The 19,536-nt window shown below is 31.6% G+C and overlaps 1 protein-coding gene across 1 annotated transcript in view; it reads left to right on the top strand.

Annotated features, from left to right (window-relative positions):
- Positions 1–19,536, top strand: part of SerT (Serotonin transporter) — a 181,855-nt gene that overhangs the window by 88,851 nt on the left and 73,468 nt on the right. Inside the window, exon 5 of the mRNA XM_075361777.1 lies at positions 13,646–13,780. Within this exon, the coding sequence (XP_075217892.1) occupies positions 13,646–13,780 (135 nt within the window). The remainder of the gene's footprint in view (positions 1–13,645; positions 13,781–19,536) is intronic.

Below are 19,536 nucleotides of genomic sequence, written 5' to 3' on the forward strand. Positions count from 1 at the left end.
TTCTTGTATTGGGATAATGATACACTTTTTAAAATCGTCAGTGTTACACCAGTTACTTCAGATGCTTTTATGTTTTTTAGGGTCCGAATTGCAAGTTCAGATTCACTTCTCAATATACTGTCGCCCAATTCCTCTAAATTCACATTTTCTTTATCCTCTATGACATCACTGATATCTGGTCAATCACGTAATTTCTTTAAGTACTCTTTTCATCTCTTTCTATTCATAAGCTATAGAGATGCCTTCTTTCAAGATTCTATTGCACGCACTTTTTCTAACCCCAAAAATGTATTTTACTCTTATTTAAGCCGATTCCAGACTGTTAGCTTCAATTAGTCTATCAGCCCTCTGTGCATCGGTCTTCTCACACACTCTCTCTTTCTCTAGCTTCCTGTTTGCTTTCCTATTAATATAATTTTTTTTTACTTCCTACACTTCCTTCTATATTTCTCTGTTTCTGCCCTCTTTAGTTCCCTTCTGTGTTCCATCATTTGGGTTAGTTCTTCCGTCATTCACTTCCTTCAATTCATGCATTTTAGATTTCCAAAAACATTCTCTGCTGCTTCTGATAAACCGTATTTGATGGCATCAAATTTCTTTTCTATATCTCCGTCATGATAATTCACTGTCCTTTCATTTGTTTTCTTTTCTTATTCTCTCTTTATTGATCAATTTTTAACAGCTCTCAGATTCTACTTGCCTTTATCTTGCTTCTCATTAGCCTTTTAAATTTTAGACTACATACACTTATAACCATGGTGGGGTCAGCTGTTTATATCTGGGCCCGGAAATGTCTTACAGTTTTTGATCTGATTCTTAAATCTACCTCTGACCAAAATAAAATTTATCTGGCATCGCCTTAGATCTCCAGGAGTTTTCTAAGTGTATCGTCTACGAGGATAATGCTGAAATAAAATGTTAGCTACTACCAGTTCGTGTCTTGAACAAATCTCCACCACACGTTTTCCACGCTCATTCCTTTTCCCACGTGCAAATGACCCGACCACTTCTCCGTCCGTGCCCTCTCCCTAACAACATTAAAGTGTCCAGTAATGATGAGATTCGAATCATTACAAGCTTAACGCTCTCATTCAACCCACCATAAGTAATTTCCATTTATTCATCACTACCTGCTTAGATTGGCACGTAGGTCAGTATTATCATAGTTTCGGTGGGTTTGGTATCAAATTTCACTAGTATTGTTTTTCCACTGTTCTGTACATATCCCATAACTTTCTGCTCAAGTCCTCTCTTCAATACTACTCCTACCCCTCTCTGGCCACTCTTGAATGTTCACTACTTTTCCGTGTGGATAACTCTATACTCCTCACTCCAGAAATCTCCCTCAGTAGGCGATCTCATTTCTGCAATTCCAAGAAGATCCAGTTCCATTTTATTCATTTCTAGTTTTAGGTTTTCAAGTTTTCCACATTGTAGTAATGTGCAGATATTCCAATGTTCCTAGCCTACTACATGTTGTCTGTTTCTTAGGTTCTGTTTTGTTAGAGGTAGATTTTTAGCAGCCCCCTTTCGGAGATATGAATGAGAGACTATTATTTCCGAAATCTTTACTAAAGAACGCACTACCATAATTTCAAATGCTGATACTTGAGATGTCCTTGCAAACCTTTAATGGAGTGGTTTCCCCTTGCCTTCTCCATCATACGCCTTTGACCCTTCGGTTCATCCGCCTTTTGAGGTGGTTTCCTACCTCACCTTCATCTGTTCATCCGCTCTCGTTTGAGGTCGTTAGCACTTGATGGAGGGGATCATATTATTCCGGGGGTCCCTGCACTCGTTAGCACACGAGGTAAACAAGAAGCTATCCTTACTTTAAGACAGATAACAGAGAAGCGAATAAGGAAGAATAAGGATACACCTGTTGCGTTTATCGACTTTGAAAAAGCGTTGATAGAGTGTAATGGGATATTTTCTTTAATATAATGGGAGTGATAGGAGTTACCGGGGCCGTATGATGATGTGGAAAATATATAAGGATGAGGTAGCAGTTGTGGAATGCGGATATCAGCAACAGGAAGCAAAGATAAAGAGAGGTGCCAGGCAAGGGTGCTCACTGTCGGCTGTATTGTTCAAATGCATATTCACAACTAGGGATTGATAAATTTAGAGGAAAGTTATAAGAGAGTAAAACAGTAAGGATTCACGGAGAGAAAGTATTGAAAAGGATGGTAGGAAGCATGGTCAACATATCGTATTATCCAAATGTAACATGAAAATAAATACGGAGAATATTAAAAATAATGGTAGTGAGCAGGCACGATTCGAATTGAGTGAAGGAATTCACCTATTTTGGAAGCAGAATTACGTCAGATAGGGGTATATAAGGACACTATTAACAGAATAAAACAGGCGAAATTACCATTCAATAAGAGAATTAAGATATTAGCCTCAAACAATATAAACAAAAAATTCAGAAAGCAATTAATAAAGACATTTGTAAGAAGTGTTCTCTTTATGTCAGTGAAGCAAGGACCACAGGAACAGAAGGGAAAAGGAGAATAGATGCACTTGAGCAGTTTTGTTACCGATGGATGTAGAAAATTACATGGATAGAGAAATTAACCAATGAAAAAGTGTTACGAAGGATGAGTTACCATATTTACGGAGCTTATTAAAGAAGAGGCGAGACACGTGGACAGGACATGAAGTACGGCATAAAAGTTTGTTGCACACCGTAATAGAGGGCGCAGTTGAAGGAAACAGTGCAAGAGGAAGACCACGACAAGGGTACATTGAAAAAACCGTGCAGGATGTTGGGTGAACAACGTACATGAAAACAAAGAGATTAGCAAACGATAGAACTGCATGGAGAAGGAAGACTTCTGCAAACCAATCCTAGGATTGATTAGTACAATGAAAAGAATCTCGTAAATTGTACTTTACGTATATTGCAATAACAATATTAAATATTGTTGACAAATAGTGAAGTTTTTTCTTAATTTAATACCGGTTCTTACTGAGACATCGTCAGAGAATAACGCATTCCTATTAATTCTATCAAAAGCCACTTGAAAATCTATGCAGAAAACCTATAAAACTTATAGTTTATTATCCCCTCAACATCAACTGAAATATGTTATGACAATTGCATATATTTTATGGTTTACACATTTACTTTCGTTTAAAATAATTTTTGAATTTCAAACGCTTTTTATACCAGGGGTTTAAGATTTTAATTGTGAAGAATTATAAAGCAAAAAAAAAAAAAAAAACAATTATACAACCATTGTACAATAATATTTATTTTATTTTGTAATATATATGTTAATTTAATAAAATTAGATTTACTAAAAGCATAATTAACAAGAGATAACTGGAGTAAACCAATTTTAGTGCTGTGTTGCGGGTCTCCTTTCAACCCATTTCCATCCCTTTAACTACGACTCACCTAATTTAACTCTAAACAACAAACACGGCCTTCCTACGCCACCAATGTACATTATGACGGCAGTATCCCTTTCTCTTAACCGTGTCCTTCACCTAAACATCCTGCTCTTTATCGTAATACACAAATAAACCAAAGAGGTAGTACGTACTTAATTGAAAAGCCTTACTTAATACTATTTACTATTATTAAAATTATTGTAATTAGATATTTATATATGAGTCTTACAAAATTAAATGTAACATTAGCAATTAATAAACATTTAAGATCACATCAGTTTTAATTAAAAATGTTTAATCCAAATAATATATATATGAAAAATTGGGAAAATAAATTTTGATACAATAAACTTTTTTAAAAATAGAATAAAATCGAATTCAAAAACCATTAAAAATCATTAAATAGTTTTGTTTCTTTAAATATTCTTTTAGAAAAAAGTGCAATATACTATCAATAATTTACACTCTTAATTTGGCGCTGATTTTAAAAAAGGCTTAATTTAAAGAATTATAAAAGTAATTTTTTTTAGAATATTCAGAGCGTATTTTATTATTTTAAAAAGGTTTGTTTTATTTTGTACTTTTTAGTTTTACTTTAATATTAAAAATCGTTAAAGTTAAAAAAAGAATCTGTAAGAAAAAAAGATAAAGGAAATGAATAAAGAAACGGAATCTAGTTTTAGATGACACTAAGAATGGGAATATTTAGAGAAACTACGTAAAACCATTGGTATCGAGTTTGATATAATATTATTCCCTGGAATGAAAAAATATTTATTAGCATTTACCCAAGATTTTATGACAAATTTCATAAAAATTTTATGTTAAAATTCTCTTCAGTATTAAGAAAAAATTCTTGTGCGGTTCTGTTCAAGAAGAACGATCTTTCGTTATTTAATTTTGTTTCGTTTTGAAAAATTATCTACTTTTTCTAACACAAAATTTTACAAGAAAAACTTTGGTCAATAAAAAAAATTAATTCAGAAACGCACAAAATACAAAGTAAAAATGTCAGTATTAACCACTGTGACTCACCACATAAGCGCGTATGAAAAATACGCCACTACGCAGTCAACATATCGTCAAACCTTTTCGACTTTAAATTGAGTGCATCTCAAGAACGACTAAACAAATTTTCATTAAATTTTCACAGCACAACTTCAGATACACAAATTCAGTATATCTAAATTTCAATGAAAGTTATCTAAATTTTCGAGGAAAAAATTTTATACATAGGCTTATATATATATAAAATAATATGACGTGAATCATTCATAATCGTCGCCCAACAAAAACTACTGAAGATAAACTGATGAAAATATGTGTACATGTTCTTTTTACAGTGTAATTGCACACTAACAAAGGATTTTTTAAATTCCTAGTTTAAAGAGCTAAAATCGAGTAACAATTAGATTTACTAATTAAGCTACAATTTCTAAAAAATTGAAATTCCTAATTTAAAGCGTTAAATTGGATTTTTTAATTTTGTTTGAAACCCGGAAATTTTTTTAATTTCACGGTAATAAGTGAAGGTGTGTGAATTAATTTTTTACTTCCTTAAATTTCTGACACCATGGTAACAGAAATGTAATGAAGTAAAGAATAATTATTTTTCCTTTAATGAATATTTTTAAAACATTTTAATATTCACACTACTACTATTTTGTCTTTTGTAATTTTTTTCTCAACTATTTGTATAGTTCTTCATCGTTTGCCCTTCTCTTTTCTTTCTTTGTACATAACGCCCCCTAATCATTATTAATTTTTTTCTTCTTCCTTCCATGTAGCTTTCTCAATATTTTTCATCTCAATCTACTATTTATTACCATTAACTAATTGTAATATATATATATATATACAAATAATAATAATAGTAAATGATAACTTCTCGGTTGGATGTTAATATAACAGGAACACAAAATATTCAGATCCTAAATAAGTCACTACGTAAATAATTTAAATAAATATAAAACAAATATTTAGATCACAATTATTCCATGTTACAATTCTTCAGGTGAAAACAACCATTTTACAATATTACGATATTGTTAAAATAAAGTACTTTATAAAAGCTAGAACTTCAATTATATCCAGTTTTCAAAAACCGTCAAACTTATATACTTAACTCAAACGCCAAAAACAAGCAATTAAACCAAAGCGTCTGAAACTTTGTAGCACCCCATTTAAAAGGTCATACTTGCCAAATGTGAGAGTCATTTGGTTATACTTGCACCATCTCTGTGTCTGACAAAAGAAATTTCCTATCAACCCTAATAAAATCCAATTAGAACTGCAACATACTCACTCCCTTAATAGGATAAAAAAAAAGATTTAGATACAGTGAAATAAGATAAGCGCTGCCATTTTATCATTATGTATTTATTGACCAATTCTAAAAACCCAGCACCACACGTGCATACCATAAATAATAATTAATAAAAAGCAAAAAATTTTGAGTATATCATCGTAGATAATTCAGTTGGATATCTAAGGTTTGTTAAACAAAAAAAAAATTTCCTTGATAGTAAATGCTGAGACGTGAAAATTAACATTACTAATACATATATTAGCAATGTATTAATTTAGATTAACAACTAAATTTTTTGGTAAATATGTCGAATTTATTACCACTTAGATATTGTACAATTAGGATTTTATATTTTATAACAAAATTTGGGACACAAGGAAAGCTCTATTAGATAAATTTAAGGTGTGTGATTGTTTCAAACAAATTAGAATTTATAGTATGAAAGCGTTAAATTGACCTATTTTCTTGGAAGTGCAAACAGCTTATTATCCAGTTCTCTTTAAAAGGCATACCGGAAATGCATCAATCCACCTTTTACCCTTATGGTACAACAGGTTTTGGAGTTTGAACTGTCATTGTTATTTACTTATGTAAACAAATTTTTGCTGAGAAGGTTGGTTAATGTGTATAATTTTTTAATTTTTTTAAAGTAATTTAATCAAAACACACGATTTTGAATAATCCAATTCATAATTTCATTTACTAAACCAAAATATGTACTGATATAATAGTAAGAAAATCTAATCTAGATTTTACTTAATGTAAAACGTTGACATTTAAAATAATAATTTTGTTGAGCAAAACGTCTTTATTTTATTACTTTTATATAAATAAATATATTTATCTTCTCAGTACGTAATAATTAATAGTATAGATCATCTCATGAATGGATAGGTGTGCTATTCCACGCATTACAAAAAGGTAGTGGTTCAACATTTGTTTGAATGGATCAAAGAAATCCGTGGTAAAGCTTTATTAAAGGAGCTTCCGTAATACCAGACTAAGTATAAAATAAACAAATATCGTTGGTAGTTAAAGCCCATATTAATAATTTAAAATAGTAATAAATTAAATATGAAAAACATAGTAAACACATAAAATCACTTCAATATAAATAAAAATTCTACTAACGTTAATGAAAATTATGAATATATGTGTACGATGCAGAAAATTCAGATTAAATAATACATATATTTTTCTTTTTAATTTATCGACGGCGTAATATTGTGTTTGTGAATGAAAATGACTTAATTTCATTGTTGAAAAAATCTTTCAAATGAGTCGATATTTTAATTAAAAATGGCAACATAACGAGGCAATTTTTTTCTAAACTTAAGTATTTGGTTAAGTTAAATGAAAACTGTTGTTAAGTTCGATAGAAAAGGATATAGTGGTTTTTTAAATGTATAATAACTGGTTTTTAGCTAAGATTGAACACTCGTAAATATAAATACGTGAATTATCAACAATTTACTAAATATCGTTCTATGGTAAATTAAAAAGGATCTGTGAGCTTCAACTTTGCGTCTTGAAAACTCATTTTTTAGAGGAAGCCCACAGAAACGATATATTCCTTACAGTGATTAATATAGAGAGATTCACGAAGAATGTAAAAAACTCTCTGGACATGTTCTATTTATGAAAATAAAGAAGAAAGTTCATATAAACATAGGTTCGTAAACGTTTCATTAGCGAGTGTTGGCCGGCGAAAGATTTCATCCCGATTTCTGGACCTTTGTTAAAATTAATCCAGACTGAAATTCCTGGTATCCAAGGGGTAAATTTAGTGGTTTTAAAGGAAATCTAATTAGAAAATTTTCTCAAAAACTACAAAAAATACAGTCTTGGTACCTATTTTTTTTCAATTCTTCAGTTCAGATTTCATATAAAGACACCAAATTTACTCCTTAATTTGGGTCCCAAAAATTTCTGAATGCCTTAATTTTACCAGAGGCGCAGAAATCAGGGCGAATTTTTTCGTCAGCCAACACTAACTAATGAAGCGTTTTTGAACCTATGCTTATATGAATGAACTTTTTTTTATTTTCACAAGTAGAACAGGTTCTGAAAGTTTGTTACCCTTCGTCGTGAATCACTCTAGGGATAATAAATATTTAATAATTATAATAAGCTTAGCTTTGTTTAAGGCACTTCAAAACGATTTTGTTTGCAAAAAAGTCAATTTGATAGTCTCACGGGGGAATTTATTGTCTAACAAGACATAAAGAATTTTGAAACTGTGTACAACTGGTATACTAATTTTATCATATATATTGTGTTTATGAAAGATACTTAATTATGTTCAATACCCACACTAAATAATATTATTAACAACACTAAGCATGCGCAATATTTATGCTAAATTTACAGAATGAATTACGCAATTAATATTCTTTATTTAGTTATGCGGTACAATAGCGAAAAATATCAAAAATTTCATGTAAAAAAATTTCTCCGATTGATCTCCTTGATGTAATTACGTTTTCATTTTAAACATTTTGCAATATTAAAAATACAAGTGAGAAGAAAATTGAGTGCTATTCAATGTAAGCCTACATGAAAATCACTATGCAACAATTACTACTACTAAAAGTTAATATATTTATAATACATCCAAAGATAAATTGAAAATCTGCTATCTAAACCCACAGGTATTACGATTTCCACGTTAGTTTTATATGAATTAAAATTTTATACTTTATCATCAATAAAACTTAAACCAGTTTTAAGGCAAGGAGATCTTTCACTAATGCTTTTCAACTTGGTTTTGGATAAAGTCGTGAAAACCATCTGGGAAAATTATGGCTCAAGTACAAAAATAGGAAAAAAGAGTCAGAACGTCAACATTCCACGTCTAGTTTTTGCCAACGACTTAGCACCCTTTACAGAATCAGAAAAAGAAGTAATCAACCAAATTAACAAATTGAAAGAAGTAGATGAAAAAACCGGCTTGCTGATCTCCTTCTGAAAGACAAAACTGATGACAAGTGCCAGTAAATATCCGAAAAAGACAATAGAAACAAATTATGGTAAAATTAAGATCACAGATCATTTTAACTATCTTGGAGAAGTAATCAGTAGAAACTAAACAGATAAAAAAGCGATTCAGACAAAAAAAAAACAAAACAGAAATTAGAACAACTAAACCTTACGTCAAAAATATTTACCATATAAAACAAACTTTCTATAATTGTAAAATTAAGGCAGTATAGCACATTTATAAGATCAGTTATCTTGTAAGGTATGAAAACTACAATATAACTGGAGCTGATAATCTATTCAAGATAGAAATTATAATTTTAAAAAGGATTTATGGTCTAAGAAGAAAAGAAGAAGGCCAGAGACTGAGATCAAATAAAGAGATATACGATAAAATTGAAGATCTGGAAGTAACAATAAGAAAACTCTGGAAGTAACACGACTAAAATTCTATGGAAAAATGGTACGAATGAACCAATTAAGGCTAAACAAACAGATTTTCAGTATACTGTGGAATTATAAAGGTCACAGTGGCTATATTAAACAGATGAAAGAAGAGCTCAAAAAGTTCAAAATTACAGAAAATGACTGTATAGATCGAAAAGAATATAGAAAGAAAATTTTTGAATTAAAGATTCCTGTAGGTGAAAATAAAAAATTCATCTGAGGAGAATGGACTGAAGAAAAAAGAGCTAAACAACCCGAAATAATGAAATTCTGAAAGAGATAAAAAGAAACTTAAAAAAAAAAAATAATAAATGATATTTATTTAATATATTAAAAATAATTTAATAAAAATAATTTAATAATTCAAAATAAATGTATGTAACATAATAATATCAAGGGAAAACTACATGCGTTGATCATAATACAAGAAGACCTATATTTTAATTTAATTGTAATAAAACAATAGAAAATATTAATATTTTCTAATAATACAAATGATAATAATAGTAGCATTAATGTTGATAGATTCACCTGACGGATCATTTATAATTAAACCCAATCTGCGGTGTATACAATTTTCATTGTGTCACAACGAAAGAACTACTTGATTTATTTTTGTGTTAAATTTGTACAATTGTTAATTTCATATTGAAATTTTAATTTTAAATTTTCACCAAATAAAATGTCATTATTATTGCTTCTGCGTGTAGATAGTGAACATTTCATATATTTAATTAAAAGAAAAAATCGGTAATCGGTAATATAATGGTATTAATTATTGTGAATTTCTAGTTTAATACTAATTAAAAATGGTTTCATAACGCTATAGATCAGTTCCACAGTTTGCAGTTTACTGGTAGTCTTCAGTATATCTACTAAATTTGCGAGTAACTGATTTGCTAAGGTGACTTAGTTAAGGGTTTGATTAATTGAACTTCCTGAGGGATGGTGGTTAACCGGAATTTGAACAAAAAAATTCTATTTTAGTGAAAGTAAATAATCTTAATTAATTTTTTTTTCATTGTACGAATTACAAATTTAAAAAAATTTGGTAAACAGGGCATAACTTTCCCGGCCTTGCCCATTACAGATTTTTTTTCAAATACGCCATTTGGTTTTTAGATTATTAATGATTTAATTATGCACTATTTACCCTACAACTGCGAAAAATATCAAAATGTCCACTGAAAAGATTTTTGACCGAATTAACTCGCTTGATCAAATGACGTTTTTACCTTAAAAATTATGCAGGATTGAGAAACAAACAGATTTCAGTCCCTGTTGACTCCAGTGACTAAAAAAAATCTTTTATTAAGAGTGCGTCGAACGCCTAGGCTAAAGTGTGGGGGGGCCACCATCTTGTTAAAACATAACAGCAACGTTACTTGTTAAATTTGATTTTTTATTGCTTCTTAAACATCTTTGGCGTATACGCTCAACTATGTTAACACTCGTTTAGGACCGTACGGGGGACTTTTTCACTTCCACTGTGCCAGATTCCATAAACTGCTCGCACACTAGATGGTGGGTGGTACGAACAGTTAGTTATGTAACAGCATTAGACAATGCTGTTTGAACGAGGGGGATCATTGCTATAAACACGTCGGAAAGTCCGTTGATTAGTTATAATCATTTATACTTCGTTAACCACAAAACGTACTGTGCTTTCTAATGAAATATCGCCATTGTACTGACTGGTAGTGGAACAGAGGCGTTATGCGCATAGGTTCAAGGTCATAGCCGGTCACGTCTAAAAGAACTTGATGATATCCGATTAATTTTCAGTTCTAATTAACACTTTAATTTGAATTACATAGAGAGATATTATTTACGTTATCGCTGAAACCTTTTTAAATGACCCTTATTAATAACCAAATATTTGTACTAAATTTCAACTTTTCATTTGATCAGCGGGTTTTCAAGAGGGTTTTTGAAGCAAAACCTGTTTAAACCACGATACATAAACTCAAAAATTAATATTAGTAAACCATCTCCCTCCTTCTTTGTTAATTTTGTCTAAAGATTAACGTTATCAATGCCCCATATAAAGAAATTGTTTGAACCATTTTCGAAGAATTTCTGCAGAGCCAGTAATAGATGATCAAAATACACATGTACAAACGTATATACATCATTCAGAAATTTCTAAAACTTTTTTGGTTTTTTTTTTGGACTACTTTTTTTTAAAGACTACGGGTATTTCTATAAACTCCGATATCAAAACTTTTGGTCAATAGCTATACTTTCCCTTTATAGCTATGCTTCTGCAGCAGCAATAGAGATAAAAGTTAAACAAATGTAAAATCCCAAAAGATCAGAGTGTGATGTTAATTCGCGAGCAGTTCATTTTCTAATGAAGTTAATTTACGATTACTATAAATATTTATTTATATAATTAGTTGAATACAAGTTACAGGATAAGATTGAACGTTTCATTTACTATTCTGGAAACGGGTAAAAAGGACACATTTTTTGGGACCCACTAGCGTATTTTTCCACTTAGTTGTTAGTTCCAATATTTACAGTAAAAATAAGTACTGTCTGATTGCAAAAACTTATTACACAAATCCTAATACACTGCCTTAACGAAGTTAATAATTTTAATTCCACCTTAATTTATAATAATATTAAATTTCTTTTCATTTTATATTTTTCTTTGTCACACTATTCCCTAAAAAGAAGTCTTTTTCGTTTGTTCCCGATATCCGCGTAAACTATGAGTCAATGATTACGAAAATTTAACAGTAGCTTTCTTATGACCCCGAAATATTTACCTCAGTTCAAAACCTCACCAATCTCGTTATTATAAAAATAAATACTAAAATTTAATGTCATTGTCTATATCGGTAGATATTGTCTAAGTCAATATTGTCTTCTTCAGAAAGTTATTATGTGATTTACAAAATGTAATGTCATTGTCTAATCTTGCGGTGACCAGCGAGAATTTATCCTCAAGCGAGTAAAATAGTACTCAATAAATTTTTATATCCTAAATAGTTTATAGAAGTTCCATAGGGTAAGCCATACAGGCAATTAGCAGAAATTTTATTTTCAATTAGATGAAAATCAAATATCATAGATAGGAAGAAGAAGGACTTCTAGAGCTATTAGAATTTATAATCATAGACACTGTGAATCTACGCCAGAGCGTTTTTAAATACTTGGAAGAACTAAGTATACGCTCGGCTTAAAATCGAGATCAATCTTCGAGAAATACGTTAGGTCTCAAATCAACTTTTGATTATCATTCTCAAAGATATTCAAACAGGTAGCATGATTAAAATATATAATCGTTGCAATGCCAAAAAAAAAAAAAATGGAATATGAAACTGCTAGAATTTGCTGTTCTGGGGGCTATCAGTTATTGAACAACTTCAATATCCTCCAGATTTCATTAAAAATTTGATTTTGTGAACACATCTTTTATTTAAAAATCACTTAGATTATTCTTGATGTAAAATACTGTAATTTCCAATGATATTTGGAGCAAAAGAGAAAAGCGAAGGAAAGTTTTCAATAGCAAGAACTCTGAGAGCAACTGCCCATACACAACTACTGAAAAACTATTTCCAATATTTTAATTTCTTTTCACATATAACGCGGGCTAAGCTACGACAGGAGATGCTGATTTTTTATAATCATTTTTTTTTTGTTGTAAAATCAGATGAAATAATTTAAAAAAATCTAATATTGACATAAAAATTGACTCCTTTATTACCTAAAGTTGAAAGGTTATAACATGATTTGTTAATAGAATAAAAATTGACAAATTGTAGTTTGATAATTTTTTTTTTAATTTAAATATTTATTAAATTTTACAAGATAATGAGAGAAAATAAGTAAAAAAGCTTTTTTTCCTAAGTACTACGTTGCAGTCTCTTCAATTAGTGAACAATAAGCAACCCCTCCTTCTCTGCCCATTAAGATGGGGATGATATGTATGACATACAAATGATATGTAGTCTTGTATAGATTCAGGCCGACCAATCCAAAAATGTGTGCCCAAACCACCAAGATACACCGATACCCACTCTCTAGTAATCATATCCGTATAAAAGCAACTAACTTTTACTAAGCTTTGAACCTAGTAAACTCATGCTAACTAGTTGTGGACGACGAGTTACCACTGGATCAGCCTGGTGGCTTAAAAAAAGACTTTAAAACCAAAAAAAAAATAATTCCATTTAGATTATAAACAGCTGGTACACCCGAATTTAATTTATCAGTAATTCGGATCCTAGCCAAAATTAAAGGATAAAAACGTAAGTTTTATAGATAATTTATGATCAGGATATACTTTTATAAATTACTTGAGGATTCGAAAACAGATAAGAAAAGAAATGCATTCTCTATCATAAATAAAATTTAGTTATATAAAATTAAACGTTTTTCAACCACTGAAAATCATCTATAAAAGAAAGTTGTAAAATTTTATTTCAATATAAAATCCTAATAAAATTTACTATCAGAATTACTACATAAAAAATGTATTGTTTTATGTTACAGGCAGTGTGGGTAACAGCATTAGCTCCGTATGTTGTATTATTTATCCTCTTAATCAGAGGTGTATCATTACCGGGTGCAGCTGAAGGAATTAGATATTATCTTACTCCACAATGGCACAAATTAAAAGATTCAAAGGTAAGCAATTAAAGAGGAAGAAATTAATGAATAAATAATAATGTGAAATTTTAAATTGATAAAAATTGTTATGTATAATTAATCAAATCTTTAAAATGTTTTTCAGGTTGTTAAAAAATTTCATTATTATTTTTATGTATGCCTCTATCAGTAATAGAAAAATAAACACCAAGTTACCTTTTACAGAAATTATTTTATTTTTTCAAAGTATTTTTAAACATTATTAACACCATCATGCAAGTAGCGAGCGGGGGGCTAAGGGAGATATAGCCACAGCCGAGATTGTCGGACGATGGGGGCTGCAGCCTCCATCGCCCGACAATTCGTTCCGGACTGACCTTGACAACTGTTAACCACCTTTATAAGGCAAAGCAATATCAAACGTTAACTCTCTGCGGTATCTTGATACATGTGAATGTTTATACATTTAAATAAAAAAACATATAAACCAACATGAGAATCTTCCATAGAAATTTTACTGTGGAATAATCACACGTACATAAATGCCAATTCAAGTGTCTTCACTAAAAAATACACTTATTAAATATTATTAAATAGTAAGAAAACTACACAATTGGAATTTTACCCCAACGGAAGGAAGCATAAACAAATTTTTAAAATTTTCTATGGAAGACCAAAAAATTAGTTTTCTACTTTTCCGGTGAGTATAGGCAGAATAGATAAAATAAAGGGGAAAGTATAGTGATCATGTCAAAAATGGAATACCGATGTGTTTTTTTTTTTTGCAAATCTCTACGGTTTAGAGTCCAACTAGCTCATTTACCAAAAAACATACGTAAAACGTAAGCATGAGTGTCGCACAATTTTTGTTCTTATATTTCACGGTTTGAACGAACTGATATCTTTTAGATTTGGCTCAAATATTTCTATATATGTGTACTGATTACATTAACTTCTTTTCTCAAAATTCGTTAAAGGATGAGGAATATCGCCAAAAACCAATTTCTATGTTCTTCAGAGAAATTTTAGGGAAAATTTTATTGAAGCGAATTTACCTACAATGTATATATAAATAATTTTAAAAAAAACTTTCAAAAACGCCACCTCTTGAAAATGGTAAATGTTTTTTTTTGTTTTTTTACTATATCTCCCTCCGGTTTGAATATTTTACACAATTTTTTTGAAATTTTTACTTCATATTTAGAGCTTCATATCCAAGAAATGTCTACAATTTTTTTTTGAAGTTATTGAACCCGAATCTAAAATTAGAAACGTTTTTTGAAAATCTTTTTTCCTAATTTTAGACTTTATTGAAGGCGGTGTTAGAGAAAAAAAAATTCTTATTAATTTGGTAACCTATATAACCTATTCAACAATATTTTCAGAGAAGGTTTTCTTAAGATAGAAAAACTACCCCTAAAGAATATAAATTCTGTTATTTTGTTTTTTGGCTTGACTCTTAATTTTTTTTATTAATTATTTTTAAAATTTTTCTTCATCACTTTAAAACTATTAAAATGAATGTAGTTTTGGCATCTATATTATATTCCGGATCCAAAATAAGAAGTAAATTTTTTAGTTATTTTCATAAAACTTATACTTCATTTTTTCAATAATTTTAAACAATTCTCTTTTTTTATATGTTTACATGAAGATTACATAAAAAATCAAGTTTATATAAAACGTAACATTTGTTACCGAGAAATTAAGAAAATTATAAATTTCATTCTAACTCCATTTTAACCCTTTAAATTCGTAATTTCAAAAAATCCTTTCTAACAATACACCTTACAGAATGTAGACTCCATAAGGAGTGTATACAAATTTTCATCAATTTCTCTTTAATAGTTTTAACTGGGCGTTGATTGTGAATCACTCAGGATATGTTATTTTATATATAAAAAAGACCTCTATTTATTTTTTATAATTAATTTTTTTTAAATATAAAATTAATAAAAAATAAAAATCTCCACAAAATGAATCTTGTAGCAAAATTTTATTTTGTATCAATATAAAATGTGGAAAAACAGCTGTTTACGTGACGTGTTTGTTGTGTACTTTTTGAGTGACTTATTTTCTTTGTATTAATTGTATTGTGAATTTGGGAATTTGGTAAGGATAATTATTTGTGACTAACCCGGACTTGGAGCTGGTGAGTATTATACAATATTTTAAATAGCCCGCTAGGGCGTAAATAACAGATATTTGTGATTAACACAATTAGCTAACCCCAACATAACCTACTAAGGATTGCTACTACGACGCTCGGCCCAGCTGATCGTCGTAAACAAACACTACAAATCTACCACTTCCTCTAACTTCAAGGTAATAGTTACGAGTATGAACGACCAAGTAACAATGTATGAAAATGTATCTGAGAAGACGCACTAGGATGACAGATTATAAGCAACTTGGAATAATCATGATCAACCGTCGAGTGAAGCCAATCGTTCAGGAAATCTTACTAAACAAATGACAAAATCAGGGAGTTACTTCACCGTAGCCCAAAAACTAACTTACTACAATAAAAATTAAGCCATAGCACTAGACGCCACAGCAGATATTTCGATCAGTGTCTACATCGTGGCCAATTAGTCACTTATACGCATCCAAGATCTCTATGAACCGAGTGTGTATCTACATGTCGAATAGTGATCTTGCCAAATTGATCATCGACAAAAACAGTAAAGTAAATGTTGGCAACCACCTCACCCCTTGTTGACTACATCCAAACGGGTAATCCTCTCTAATGTGTGCCCAGTTATCCCAAATGAGATATTAGAGGAGGAACTAAAACGCATTGACATCCACCTTGGACAACTTTCCTGTGTATCGTTTCAGAGCCGGGTTACGAACATGTTCTTAGTTTTCGTCGTCAGTTATACATACACCCTGACGATATTAAAAAGATAGCAAATTCCATGCACCTAACCTACGATGATTCACCGTTGTGAATATATCTCTCGGCCGATGCCCTGCCCTGCTTCCTCTGTAAGCAACCGGGGTATGTAGCAAAAAATTGCAAACTACAAGAGAGAAACCCTTGTAACCTAGAAGCATATTCTGGGACTACAGACCGTCTGGATTCAGAGACCGTTTTTCCTAGCCTCTACCAACTTCCGATTGCACCGAGTAAGACGTAGAAGAGAGCGTTGTCCACCAACTCTAGTTCTGACGACCGTTGGGGAGATATCAGGAACGCAGCAGAAACGCAATGCAATCCTCCAAACCAAAGACTTGTCAGTAAAATAAGATCAAAGAAGCCGGAAAGATACTGACAAATTTGATGCGGGCCTAGAACCTCTAATGGAAATCTTTAAAGCCAAAGACAGCCCCTACGTCGTGAACTATATTGACTTCAAAAGCTTTCTGGAACGCTGCAAGGAAATTCAGCGATATTAGAGCTGTCATTAGAATACACATTTAATACAACGGGACTCATACATACGGTTCGGGAAAAATATCTGTAAGTACTGGAAAGGAGTATAAAAAATAATTTTACGCGAGTAATAAACAAATTGGTGCGATAAGTATAGACTAATGAGTCAATGGAGGATGCTGAAATTACGTGTATGCCCGATGAGGATTGCAATGACTACGCTGAGATGTCTCTCGTCGATAGCCCGCTGGTCGATCTATCTGTATAATCGTTCTTCCGAAGAATTTCTCATACACAGGCAATATTCACCATATTAACGACTCAACCCTACAATGGAATATTAACGGGTTCCACCCCCAGAGAGAAAATTTGCAGTTTCTCATTAATCGGCTTGGTCCGACTCTAATATGCCTTCAAGAGAATAATTTTAAGGATAAGCATTGTGCAGTACTGAAGGGCTATAACGTTGTTTTCAAAAACAAGTTGGAAGTTTTCCACGCCAGCGGCGGTGTGGCCATCTATATCAGCGATCGACTAACCTATAAAGAAATTTATCTACACACTGGACTTGAAGCTGTGGCATTGTCTTTTACACTTACTTCTGGCACATTTACTATATTTAATATTTACCTCCCTAGCAGTCGAGAGTTTACTGTTGAGGAACTACAGCTTACACACCTCAACAGCTCATATGAGACCTTTAGTGCAATGGACCTAACCATATGAAACGAATCATCAACTCACCTTCATGAATGGGTAGTTCCATATCATATCTACATCATAGGGAACGGGGAATAGATAAATGAATATGTTAGGGAATTTTCAGATTTTGTAATGCGCGCTGCTGAGCTTAGTATACCTAAAACGTCTGGGTATATCGTTAAAAAAGTATTTCTTGGAGCAACAACGAATGCAAATTAGCAATGCAAGCGTCAAAGAATGCGTTCAATAGATATAAAGGTCATCGGAATGCGCCAACTTTTGTGAAATACAAAAAACATCGCTCGAGAGCTAGCAGGACATATAAAGAAAGTAAACGCCAAGCGTGGAGCAATTACTTGGGTTCTCTTAAAGGCCACACTCCCATGAGTGAGGTACGGAACAAACAAATTCAAAGGAAACTTTAAGTCGTGTAACCATGTACACGATCTGTTGAGAATAGCCGCATAATACATGATCCTTATGAAATAGCGAACATTCTGGGCGACAGGTTTTTCACTGAATTCAAGCGAGTCAAACTTGACAACAGTTTTCTCAGAAAACTGTTGTCAAGAGGCAGCGTTAAGAGCCAGTAATACTGCCTTAAGAGGCAGTAAGAGGTTTTGTCTGCCTCTGCCTCAGTACTCCACTGCTTCTTACACCTGTTCAACATATAGTGGAGGAAGTAGTGTTTCCGGACGTCTGGATGGAGGTAGAAGCCGTCCCTGTGGCTAAGCCCAACCGTGACTTCACTTTGGCAGTGAACTACTGTCCGATTGCTTTAACATTTACACTTTTCAAACTGATGGAGGAGATAATAAACAACAGACTGAAATAGCATCTGGAAAAAATAAATTCTTCTCCCAATACCAATACGGGTTCAGAGAAATTATATCTACCATGGATAACCTAGTATCGTCTCTAAGGAGCACGTCCTTGTAGTAACGTTAGACATTGAAAAGGCCTATGAGATGCTTTGGTTAGAGAGGATCATCCTTGTCATAACGGTACGGTCCTTATACAGGACTTTGTCCTTGTACAAAACGGTGTTAAAGGGAATTTGTTAAACTTTATGGGTAATTTTCTGAGCAAACAGACGATCCTTATTAGGGCTATGGGGTATTTTCAAAAGTATTTGTAATTAAAAATGCAATCCCTCAGGGATCTGTCCTAAGTGTGGTTCTCTTCTTGGTGGCTATTAATAGGGTAGCTGATATGATCACTCCGCCGGTGAAAAAAAGTATCTTCGCTGACGATATAATTATTACCTAAAGAGGAAAGAAAATTGAAACTACTAGGGAAATAATACAGTATTCGCCGAACTCAGGGCAAAGATGGGCACAGTGTAATAGTTTAAAATTGTCAGTAACTAAATCAATATTTATTGTTTTCTCTAGACAGCTAGACGGATATAAGAACATGGTTAAATTAAAATGAGATGAAGATGAGATAAAGATAACAAACTAGATTAAAATTCTAGGTGTAACGTTTGATGAAAAGCCGATTTTCTCGAGCCACATTAATTATACTATGGCTGAATGTTTAGGCAGAATTATTGTCCTTAAACTCATATCATTTTGCAACCGGGGTGCTAAAAACACATCATTCTGAACACATATAGAAGTATTGTTTTGTCGAGGCTGGAATACAGGTCTGTCCTGTAAGACTCTGCGAGAGAAAAAAATTAAGGGCTTTTTAGACTGCTTGCACGATACTT

Source organism: Lycorma delicatula, chromosome 4 (genome assembly GCF_047948215.1).
Source record: "Lycorma delicatula isolate Av1 chromosome 4, ASM4794821v1, whole genome shotgun sequence".
Taxonomy (NCBI): Eukaryota; Metazoa; Arthropoda; class Insecta; order Hemiptera; family Fulgoridae; genus Lycorma; species Lycorma delicatula.